This window comes from Zalophus californianus, chromosome 15 (assembly GCF_009762305.2).
Source record: "Zalophus californianus isolate mZalCal1 chromosome 15, mZalCal1.pri.v2, whole genome shotgun sequence".
NCBI lineage: Eukaryota > Metazoa > Chordata > Mammalia > Carnivora > Otariidae > Zalophus > Zalophus californianus.
In genome coordinates, this window is record NC_045609.1 from 52,365,031 (window position 1) to 52,377,857 (window position 12,827).

The 12,827-nt window shown below is 38.0% G+C and overlaps 1 protein-coding gene across 6 annotated transcripts in view; it reads left to right on the forward strand.

The window, feature by feature from the left end:
• PCGF5 (polycomb group ring finger 5) overlaps nucleotides 1-12,827 on the forward strand; it is a 113,487-nt gene that overhangs the window by 50,682 nt on the left and 49,978 nt on the right. For all 6 annotated transcript variants that reach the window (XM_027596594.2, XM_027596592.2, XM_027596596.2 and 3 more), the window contains one exon: nucleotides 439-732. In XM_027596594.2, the coding sequence (XP_027452395.1) occupies nucleotides 621-732 (112 nt within the window). In that variant the 5' untranslated portion in view covers nucleotides 439-620. The remainder of the gene's footprint in view (nucleotides 1-438; nucleotides 733-12,827) is intronic.

Below are 12,827 nucleotides of genomic sequence, written 5' to 3' on the forward strand. Positions count from 1 at the left end.
CTCTCTCGCTGTGTCTCTCTCTGTCAAATAAATAAAATAAATAAAATCTTAAAAAAAAAAAAAGGAAGCGTATTGGTAGAAAGGACAATGACTTCAATTTTGATTATTTAACTTGTATTGGCAAGAACTCCTAATAGAGCAGTCGAGCAGATAGCTAAAATGCATTACTGAAGAGGTAAAGATATCAAAACTGGAATTAATCGCTTTGGGTGTCATCTGTATAGAGGTGAGAGTTAAGGCTCCAGGATTGGATGAATTTGGCATTATCCTGAATTAAATCATAGCAAGTTTACAAATTAATGTGACAGTAAGAGACATGTTCTATTTACCCGTTTGCCCAATTTGGAGCATGTAACACTTGGTGCTAATATGTTGTTAATATACTATGAGGAATTTGACACCTTTTTCTCTTATCTTTTTAAAATACTGTGGAAACAGATATGGGAAAGCAGAACCACCAAAAGGAGTGATGACCAGCGATCTCATGATAAATCTGGATGTTAGTTCTCATGCCTCAGGACATCCAGTTGGGAACTCCACACCAGCTCCTGGGATCAGACTTCATCCACTTACTACCCCTCTTTGCCTGAACTACTAAAGCCAGTCCTAGCTAACCACGAATGGCTACCCAAAGGAAACACTTGGTGAAAGATTTCAATCCTTATATCACCTGCTACATCTGTAAAGGGTACCTGATCAAGCCAACTACAGTGACGGAATGCCTCCATACCTGTAAGTATTCTTTAAGTCCTTTACCCATCAGAAGGTATGGGTTACACTTGTCCTTTTAAAACTACCACATCTTGTTTTTATATCTAGATTTTCATTTCAAAACGAGTATTCCAAGAATCATCCTAACTTTGAATTTATTTTCAGGATTGAATTTGTCATTGGGATACCAGTGGCATGAAATTTTTCTTGTATTATGTAATAGTTGACATTTATCTAATTTTAATGTTCTAAAAATCATAAACATGTTATTGGTTATAGTTTTTAAAAAGTGAACTATTTTAAGTTTTTTATTTTAAAAAAATTATATTGAAGGAATGGATCTGCTCTCAGGTTTTGTTTGGGTATGCATACTTTAATTCGTTGGCCTTTTTAGATCCTTTATTGAGGGGTATGGTTGACATATAAAAAAAACTGTACATATTCAATGTATGCAACTTGATGAGTTTAGGGATAAGTATAGACCCATGAAACCATCACCACATTTATGCCATAAAGCTATCCATTACCCACAAAAGTTTTCTCCCTTGCTCTTATTATTATTTTTGTGACATGAACACTTAAATTCTACCCTGTTAGTAAATTTTAAGCATACAACACAGTAATATTAACTATAGGCTATTCTGTGCAGTAGATCTCTAGGACTTAATCATCTGTTTAACTGAAATTTTGTACCCTTCGACTAAAAAACCTGCAGCCTCTGCGTCACCTGGAAACTTGTTAGAAATGCACATTATCAGGCCCCAGTTCAGAATTACTGAATCAGAAACTCTGGGAGTGGGCCCAGCAATCCATGTTCAGTAAGCCTTCTAGGTGATTCTGAAGCATGATCAAGTTTGAAAATCTCGTTCTAATATGATCATATCTGTGGAACTCATATCAGGTTTCTTTCTCACCTGGCCTATCAGTAGAAGAAGGTTTGGTGGTGGTGAGGTTCATGCATGTGTAAATCTTTCCAAGTAATGGTGATACATATTACCTTTGGGTATTACTGGCTTATGCTATTCAATTAGCAATTAACTATGAACTATCTTGAAATATTAATTTATTGTTGCCCTGTATCATTATTTAACTTGAACGTTTGCCAGTTAAATATCATCGAACAAATATTTATTGAATACCTACTGTGTGCCAGGCACCATCCATTCCAGACAGAAAGGATACAGCAGTGAACAAGATAGTCAAAAATCTATGCTCTCAAGAAGTTTAACATTCTAGTGGGTGAAACTGATAATAAACATGTGCCATGTCAGATAGTGATAAATGCTATGAAGGGAACAAAGAAGGGTTGTAGATAGGATGTTATTTTACATAGTCAGAGTTGACCTCTTTGACATTTGGACACAAACCTGAAGGAACTGAGCTCTGTGGCTAAATGGGAAGAGCATTCTAGACAGAGGGAAAAGCAAGTATAAGGCCTTGAGGCAGGAATGTCCTTGGGAGGTTTATGCAACAGCGGTCACTGCAGGTCAGCTGAAAGATTATAGAGTCTTCAACCAGAGTAACGAGGTGTGAGATTGGAGCCTGGGAGGAGTGATTGGATTGTGGATGTATTTTGGAGGAAGGGCCAATGGATGTGGCTACTCTAGGGCAAGGACTTTCTGTTATACTCCCATGTTTCTTGCTATACCATCCATGGTACCTGGACATGGTCCACAGTCTGTTTTGTTTTGCTCCTTCTAACACTTGTGCATTATTTTCATATTTGGATTTCTCCAGCAAAAACTGTCAACTCTGGAAGATGAGAAGAAAGCCCAGATTCTCCAGTTCTGCCTTTCTAATGCAGATTTTATATCTGTTTTTCTGAAAGAAAATTTTCTCTGGGACATAATGAAATCTCAATTTAAATGCCACTTTTTTGGAGGAAAACAAAAGCTTCCAGAAGTATAAACAGGTTATAAGCAAGGGCTATGTTTATGTTTGCAACAGCAGTTTAAAGTCTAAAGGGGTAAGTGACAGTTTAACCACACAAGTCATCCTAGCCTGAAAAAAATCCTTGGCTGTCATCAAGCACCTTTACTGAGAGAGAATGTACATGGCCAAAGTGGAATTAAAAGACAGTGGTGAATCATAAATAGGATCTTTATCATCAGCAGGAGTACAGACTAGTAGAGTAAATGATGAAGGAGTCAGGTAGTCAACCCGGTGTCTGTGGAGACCTGAGGATCCTGTAGTACTCATCTTTATGCACTTTCTGGTCCCTGGATTTCTGGTTATTATTTTGTTTGTATTTATATTAGGACTTGTAGGCAAAAACTATCCCATTTGCAAAGTATCCTATTTGTAATGATTAAAAATAAACAGTACTGTGAAGCAATGTTCCTCAGTCATAGGTTGGGTCTTTGATCTTACCCAGTTTTCTTATGTATAATGTGGGTCAAATATAATGATACTGTGATTTGAGATAGTATGAAATAGAAAAGTCAGATGGCCAAATGGGACAGGAGGAAAGTGAGAAATGTTAAGTGACAGTGTAGTACACCATTAATATTTTTTATCTTGATTTAGGCAAATAAAAAGAATATCTTATTAAAATAACTTTGTACAAATACTACAATTTTGTGAGTTTTTACTACAAGTAAAGAATGAGTAAAACATCGTTCTTATGAAATTCATAATAAAATATAAAGATTTTAGTCTTACTGTTCAAATTTGAAATACATAAGTGGAGCTTTATTATTGGTGAGCAAAACCAGACATGGAGTCTGCCCTTCTGGACTTTCTGGTCAAATGAAGAAAGACAGGAGTAATCAAGTTAAGAAATATATGAAATAACTGTGGATGCTGATAAGTGTGATGAAACTAATAAACAATGATATAATAGCAGGTGTGGGTCAGGATATTGCAGCAGAATGGCATGCAAGAGATAAAACTAGAGTGCTTTTTAAAATTTCTAAAGCCATAGGCCTTGGCCTTCCCTGACAAGGACATGAGTATGCTTGGGCCTGGCTGCGGTAGAGGTGCAATGGGGTGGGAGGTAGGGATCATGAATGGTTCTCCCTGCTTTGATAGGGATAAATGAAGTTACTTGACTCTTCCTTCAAAATACCCTGCAAATGCGTTTAATCTCTTCCTCTTTCCTCCTCAAATCAGATAGGTTGATGCTCTCTCATTCTCCCATTGAGAAATTCTGGAGCTAACATTGCCTGGCTTCCCTATCGATGTACAAAAAAGGGCCGACAGGACCAGCAGGATGACTGACTATAGTAGCCCTTGATGTTGTTAGCACCAGAGCTGTGCGGAAGAAGGAGAAAGAGCCACTTAGAAGGATGGGAGAGGTAGAGATGGCAGGGCAGACTGCGTCCCAGGCTCCTGGCAAGGAGTTGCAAAAAAAAAAAACAAAAAACAGAAAAACAAAACAAATGCTTATAAAAGCCCCATCTTTAAGTAGACTCATACCTCACCTGTTAACACCATTTCTCTTCAGCAGGCTAAGGACACTTGATAACAAATAAAATTTTAAAATGAGGTAGAAATTAAAACAGAAGTGAGTTTTAGCTTTAAATGGTCACTTCATGCTAGATGAATTAAATCCACATTAACCGTGGTTATAGGTCTGTGAGATAATTCTAACCCAAACCAAAAAACCTAAGGAAATAAACATGTCTACCCAAATAATAATTGAATTACTTAAAATAATTAGTTGTCAGGCACTTTGCTAGCCACTGCGGTAGAGTGGTAAAAAAGACAAATTTGGAACTTAAACTCTATCAAGAAAAACTTCTCATAAGCCAAGAAGAAATTTCTACATGTGTATTTGGATCTTTTTCTTTTCCGTGTGAGCTCATCTACTCTGGGACTTCAGCTACATGTGCTGATGTCTCCCAAATCTTTATTTCTGGCATAGACATTTCTTCTGAGTTTCAGAATCCTATTGGATGAGCACTTGGATGTCCTAAAGCCACCTGGGGCTCAGCATGTCTAAAAATGAATGAATGGGATGCCAACACTCAGTTATCCCAAACACTTGACTCCTTTTTTCCTCTCTAACAAAATGGGGATCAAGTCCTGTCTGGTCTCTCTGTTTAATATCTCTCAAATCTGTCCCTTCACTTCCACCCCCTTGTTACTGTTCTGTCAGGCCCTCATTACGTCTCACCAGTCACTGCAGCCCATTTCTAACCTGTGTCAAGGTGTGATCATTTAAAACAGCTACTGTCTTCATCACTCACTTTTCAGCCACACCAGAATTTCCTAAAGATATCCTAGTGCCCTCAGGAGAAATTAAAGCTACTTAGCTATGCCCACCGCTTCCTCCCTTACCACCTACTGCACACACATGTACATACTTGGTTCAGCTGTGTGTTCTGCTTAGAATGCACTTTTCCTGTATGCCCAGCTAGCCATTATCCATCCTTTAAAACTCATTTCCTCCAAGATATTCCACAGGCAGATTTGGGTTACGTGTATCCTTGGTACCTGGTACTTGAGTGCTTAATAGATGATTAAGTGAATAAATAAATGGCCAGTTTATTGATTATTTTACTGTTTTTCCTTTTAAAGATTCACATGCAGTAATAGGTAGCTTGAAAGGCATGTAGGCAATGTCAGTTAGGAATTAAGTATTTTGAAAAACTGTCTTCTACAACATAGGTGGAAGCCATGTAGGTCTTGTGGAGAGATGCTGGACTGGAGACTAGAGATTGGCAGTTCTAGATTAAAGAATGCTCTGTCTCTTGCACCAGGATCCTCAGAAACTTTCTGAGGTTGCTTAGAGTATATTCGCTTGTGGTTGTATAGGTTGGTGACATAAAATGAAGGACTTTTCACTTAACCTAAAAACAAAGGAGCTTTGTTCAGCTAAAATGTGAAGAATACAGTGCATTGGTTCTTAACTCTTTTGTGGTTAGAGGCCTCTTTAAGAATTTGATGACTCTTTCCTGGGGGGGGGGGGGCGGGGGGGGCGGGGAGAGGGTTATAGACATAGAAGTCCGTGGTAGGGGAAAGGAAAGCTTTCTTCTTTGTGCCCTTTCAGAGATTGTGGCAGTAATCCCTTCACTAAGAACAAATTCTTTGGAAAAACGTTGTTGTACTTAGTTTTTAACTTATGCAAAAAAGACAGATTAATTGATAATTAAGTATAGTTGATGTGACAGTTAAGGGACTTGGTGATTTTATGTGATAATTAGTAAACATGAAGGAACAACTTAGAAGATGATAAAATTTAAGTATGACTAACCATTTATTGTTTTGGAACAAGTATCATAAAAACACAAGTATTTTAAGGTACAGAGATCTCTTGATGTGTAGATGTTCAATGTTTAAAAACCTTAGGCTACATACACTTGGTATTCAAAGTGCAGTCTCCAGACTAGCAGCATCCACCAGCAGCAACATCATCTGGGAACTTGTTAAAAGTGCAAATTCTTGGGCCTTACCATAGACCGGCTGAATCAAAATCTCTGGGGAGAAGGCCAGAAATCCATATAATAAGAAGCTCTTCAGGTGATTCTGTGGTGTACGAGTTTGAAAAGCACAGCTCGTGACCAGACATTTATAATACTAGCATACTTCAGCCAGTTTGTAATCAGACAGTAATTAAATCATACTGTAATTAAATCATTCTGTAATTAAAATAAATGCTAATAAAAGTTAAACTAATAGCTGTTATTTATTGAGTGTTTGTTGTATTTGTGGTCATGAGCTTTACATTTATTATCTTATTTAATCTTCCCAAGAACCCTTCTAGTTAGGTGATATTATTTAATCATTCAACAGACGTTTATTAGCACCTACATTGTGCCAGTCATTCTTCTAGCCTGTGGAAACACAGCAATAAACAAGACCGGCCTAGTCTGTGCCCTCCCGGAACTTGTGTTCTAATAGGAGAGACAGAAAATAAGCAAGTAAACAGTATCATTTCAGATGTTATATATAACAAATGCTATGAGAAAAAAAATAAAACAGGAAGTTCTTTCTTGGGAGTTACCATTTGAGCAGAGACTAAATAGGAAAGAGCAAGTTGTGAGAAGGTTTGAAGGAAGAGTATTTCAGATTTCATTCCAGTATTTTTCAGAGACAGGACTCAGAAAGGTTAAGTAACAAAGCTAATTAAATGCTGGAGCTGGGTTCTGAATCCTGGACATCTGACTCTGGCATATCTTCATAATAAATTATGACTTTTTCCTAATTTTATTTTTTCTTCCTTCTGCTTGGTTTTCTGAAATTTCTTCAAGCAAACAGGTTAATTTAAATATATATATATCTTATATATTTTAGCCTCTTCTTCCAGCTATGTTTGCATGACAGTATACTTGTCATTGCACCAATCATGATATGAATTTATTAATTCTGAATAAATAGCCATTATAATGAAGAAAAGATACAAATTGAATTTTCCAATAATGTATTCTTTATAAAAATCAAATTTTAGGGCCAAGACTTGTTTTTAGAATAATCAAAGGCCTAATTAGAAATTATATTTAAAGTCTCAATAGGTTGCAAGTACAATGTTTCAGGATTGTATTAGAAATGAGATCATTGGTACACTGATGTTACATGTTTCAAACAATATTTTGGCAGAAACTAGTCACTCATTCATGAAAGTGATTATAGCATTCATTTTGATGATTCTTTTTAAATAAGAAAGACTAATTATAGATCTTAAACAGTCTAGGTGTCTATTAGCAATAATGCTAAAGAAAAATTATATTAAATATATGGTTCTTTTAGCTTTTGAAACTGCATTAGATAGTAAAGAATGCTTAAACAGTTGAGCAAAGCATCATAGTGGACACTCAAAGACTAAACTAGGGGATAGATTAAAAAATGAAATTGTCTTATATTGGCTTCTGAGAATAAATTATATATAGGTCATAATCATTTGGAACTGATACCACTGATGGATTGAGAAAAAATATGTACCCTAAAATGTGTAATTATTGTTAGAAGTCATGTTTAGTGTACGGGCATGTTTAAGAGTCTAACACAGGGGCACCTAGGTGACTCCAGTCAGTTAAGCGTCCAACTCTTGATTTTGGCTCAGGTCATGATCTCAGGGTCCTGAGATTGAGCTGTGCGTTGGGCTCCATGCTGGGTGTGGAGCCTGGTTAAGATTCTCTCTCCCTCTCCCTCTCCCCCCCAACCCCCGCTAGCATTCTCTCTCTATGCCTGTGGAAATAGAATTTATTAAAAAAAAAAAAGCCTGGCACAGTGGTTGAATGTACACATTATGAATAAGTACAGTTCAAACATGTAGAAAAGACAGAAGATAATTTCTGTTTGGATACTTTGAAGACTTAAAAAGCTACTGATGTTTTAAACATACTGGTTTTTACCAGACTACTATATTGTATCAAAAATTTAAAAACCAGTGGACAAACTCTCAGAATGCTCAACCACTGAATTTCTTTACTCAGCAGAAAATTATCATTGTATTTTAGAAAACTAAAACAGATTTTAATTTGTGTTGAATTAACTCTTTTTTTAATTGTCAAAAAAATTTACTGGTAAACTCAGAATCTCTCCCTTAACTAAGTTGAAAATGTAGGCTGATTTCTAACTTGACTAAAACAGGACACTATAGGCCCTAAAATCCTGCCTCCCTCTATGATTCCTAACCCTTGTGTCCTTGTTTATTCCATAAATATTTACTGAGCACCTCCTCCTCCAGGTACTATACTGGGCATCTGGGACACATGAGGCAGTATAGTAGGCAATAGGTAAATCATAGTGTATAGTGGAAGATGCTAAATGCTATAGAAAAAAAGAAAGTCAAGCTGGGTAAAGGGAATTGGGCAGTCAGTGAGATATTACCATTTAAAAAATAAGCCTGTGTTCAGATAGACCTCATTAAGTGACATTTGAACAGACTTAAAGAGGTGAAGGAGTTAGCTAATCACATATCCGAGGGAAGAATATTTCAGGTAGAGAAATAGCAAGAACAGAGGCTCTAAGGCAGGCATGTGCCTGTCATGCTAAGAAATGGTCAGGAGGCCAGTGTGGCTGGACGGCAGTGAGCGAAGGAGAGTTGGGAAAGGTAATGGGGTGGATGTGGGCCACAGGCACAGTGCACAGTTTTTATAGGGCCATTTTAAGGATTTTGGCTTTTACTCAGAGAAATGAAGACCCATTTCAGCAGGGTTTTGAGTAGAGGGATGACATGATCTGACTTATATTTAAAAGCATCATTCAGACTACTATTGAAAATGGAGTTGTTAGGAATGATTGCAATAAGCCAAGCAGGAGGCTGCTTACACCAGTGTGGTGATGGTGGTGGTAAAAGTGGTCAGATTCTGGTTCTATTTTGAAGGTAGAGTTGTATTTGCTAATGAACTGTCATTAAGAAAAAGGAATCAAGAATAACTTCAAGAGGTGCCTGTGTGTCTCAGTTGGTTAAGTGTCTGCCTTCGGCTCAGGTCATGATCCCAAGTTCTGGGATGAAGCCCCACATTGGGCTCCCAGCTCAGTGGGGAGCCTGCTTTTTCCCTCTGCCTGCCACTCCCCCTGCTTGTGTGCTCTCTCTCTGTCTCTGTCAAATAAATAAAATCCTTAAAAAAAAAAAAAACTTCAAGATTTTTGGCCTCAGAAATTTGAAGGATAAAGATAATCATCAAATCATATAGGAAAAACTGAGGGTGGAAGATCAGGTAGTTAATTTTTGGAAGTTGAATGTGAGCTGTGAGTCATCCAAAGAGATAGCTAGTTGGAAGGTGGACATATGAGTCTGGAGTTTATGAGCATATAGTTTGTCAACAATGGAAGCACCAAGGGAATGAGTGTAAATAGAGAAGAAGGTGAAGGACTGACCCTGGGGCTTTAAGGAGAGGAGTAGGCATGAGTTTGGAGGAAAACTGCGTATCATGTCAAGGAGGAGGAGTCGACTAAATCAGCTGTGTTGAGTAGGATGGGACTGAGACTAGACCTCTAGGTTTAGCTACATGGAGGTCACAGATAATCTTGTGGAGTAGTTTCCATGGAGTGGTCAGGAGCAAAAGTCTGGATAGGTGTGACAGGATGGAAATTTCTTAATTTCCTGGTTTTGATAATTGTATTTTGATTATATATGTATTTAACCATAATGAAGGTAAAGAAAGGGTGAAAAAATTGGGAAGAGAGGTGTTGGAGAGTGAGTGTATGTACCTCTGAAATGGAATGATAGCTCACAAGGGAAGTAGGGTCAGCAGAAGTTTTTTGGTTTTTGTTTTTTTTTTTCCTTTTTCTTTTTTTAAATTTTTTATTGTTATGTTAATCACCATATATTACATCATTTGTTTTGGTGTAGTGTTCCATGATTCATTGTTTGCTCATAACACCCAGTGCTCTATGCAGAATGTGCCCTCTTTAATACCCATCACCAGGCTAATCCATCCCCCTACCCTCCTCCCCTCTAGAACCCTCAGTTTGTTTTTCAGAGTCCATCATCTCTCCTGGTTCATCTCCCCCTCTCACTTACTCCCCTTCATTCTTCCTCTCCTGCTATCTTCTTCTTTTTCTTTTTTCTTAAAATATGTTGCGTTATTTGTTTCAGAAGTACAGATCTGTGATTCAACAGTCTTACACAATTCACAGCGCTCACCGTAGCACATTGGTTTTTGTTTTTTAAGGTGGAAACATAATATGTTTGAATGTTGATGGAAATCAACAAAAGACAAATGTAAATGAAAGGGAAGAAGCACTGGAGCAGTGTTCTTGGGTCATTGGGAGGGGATCTAGTGCACAGGCAGAGATTGGCTTTAGATAGGCATGTGAATGTTTTGGAGATAGGCAAGAGCACAAAGTGTAGATGCCAGGAAGTAAATAGATGTGGTGGTATGTTTCTCCCAGTGTTCCGCTGTAATCCTGTAGAAGCAGAGTATGTAGAGAGTTGGATTTAGCCAGAGTGTAATAGTTTAAATGAGCCAAGTATGCTGAAAGAAGAGACAGACAGAAGAGGTGAAGTAGAAAACAGCAGAGCTACTCAAAAACGTTTAAGGAAGTGATTATTTTGAATGATCAGGAAATTTCTGTTGATAAGGAGGGGAATGAGGGCAGCCCTGCACTGACTGAGCTACCAGACTCTACCTTGACCTTGGAGTGGTACTTGACTCCTTAAACCTGTCTATGGAAGTGGGGTAACCTTTCCAGCCTTCCTGCGCCTTTTGGTCTCCTGGTCTGTTTGGTCTAAGATCCCACTACCATGCTTAAATCCCAAGATTCTATCCTGACCCTCTTCAAAAAACTCTGCTGTGCTGCCTGTTCCTCTGTCCCGTAGAGACAATAATAAAGCATTCTACTCAATAGAAAGGAATGCTGTCCTTAGTGTTCTCCATGAAATTGCAACTCATGTAAGCCTTTAAAAGAAATTGCCATGTATACCATAAGAGAAGTAAAGATGTTTGTTAGTTCCTTATGTAAAAGTAAAACCAGAAGCAGTGGCTCATAGAAGCAAATTACAGCTATTCTGGAAAACTTTTATAAAAATGTCAGTTTCACACATTAAGAATGTGTATCAAAAGCAGGAAACTGATGCCTCTTCTCTTTGCAAATGACCATGGTTTACTTATAGACTGTTAGCAGATAATAGATAAATGTTTCAAAGGCAAACTGTATCAAGTGAGTGGTATCACAAAGGGCATATAAAGATAGTGATGTGCTTAAGGACAGAAGAAAAAGGATGCTTCTATGTTAACAGATAAAACTAACACATTCAGATGATTTTAACAAAGGAAGTCAGCATTTGATCATTTTCAATAAACAGGGCATTACTAATGAATGACTACACCAAGGACACGAAAGAAAAGAATATTGTTTTATTATCAGTGATAGCAGAATTAGTGCTCATGAAGAGAAATTTCTGTAGATTACTTGTGTCATCAAAGCTGGGAAGCTAGCTCTCTATGATACATAAGAGATGTGGGTGGACCATACATCCAAGATAGCAGCAACAAATGGTCCTTGTACCTGTTGTGAAGCAACCCCCTCCACCAAGAATTTGAAAATAAGGGCGTCTGGGTAGCTCATTCGGTTAAGCGTCTGACTCTTAATTTTGCCTCAGGTCATGATCTCAGGGTCACCAGATCACACCCCGCCCTCTGGGCTCCAGGGTGGGCATGGTGCCTGCTTAAGATTCTCTCTCTCCCTCCTCTCTCTCCCCCATCTTGCTCCCCCCTCCCTCTTTCTCTATCCCCCCTCTCTAAAAAAAAAAAAAAAAGAATTTGAAAATAAGAATGTAGGATAGATATCCCTTGTAGTTAAACTGTGAAATCAACAGATGATCATGCTTCAGAGCAGGTATGTGCAAAGTGATCAGAAAGAGACAGAACATGGTAAGGCCTAGGCCGGTGGGACTATGCTGGAAATATATTAAACATAGAAGTTAAGGAAGGAATGTATAATGGAGAAATGTGGGTTAATCTTGGACCCTCCACCCCAGAAAAAGAAATACCACACATGTAGAGATCAGCAGTTTCCATTCAGGTGAAGGAGTGTGTCATAAATATCATACTTGAATTGCAAGACTATCTCTAGGGTGGACATGGCTGCAGAGGATTCATACCAATACATGATAGACATTTCAAGTTCCATTAGGAAGATCATCTGTTATTTAAGATGGACACATGAAACTAATCATAGTCTGATGCCATTCAATATTCAGTTACTCCGATTCTCCCTTACTGTTTCATGCTCATCCAGTGATCTAATATATAGTGATAGCTCACATGTACTGAATATTTACAAGTTTTCCAACACTCATTTGTACATTTTACATATATTGTCTCATTTAATCTTCACAAGAACCCTGGGAGATAGGAACCTTTGCTATCTCCCTTGTACATAAAAACATAAAGTAAGTGATTTGCCTAATGAGAGAAGTGGAATTCAGATCCAGGCAGTCTGCTTCAAGATTATTTTTATCTAGAACAACTTTGCTGTACTACCTGGCTTCTCATGTAAATCTGCATTATAAGGAAAGAGTACATTAATCCCATATTCTTGTCTTCCTTTTTTCTTTTTTTTAAGATTTTATTTATTTATTTGTCCGAGAGAGAGAACGCACAAGCAGGGGGAGCAGCAGAGGGAGAAGCAGGCTTCCCGCTGAGCAGGGAGCCCGATGTGGGACTTGATCCCAGGACCCCGGGATCATGACCTGAGCTGAAGGCAGACGCTTAACTGACTGA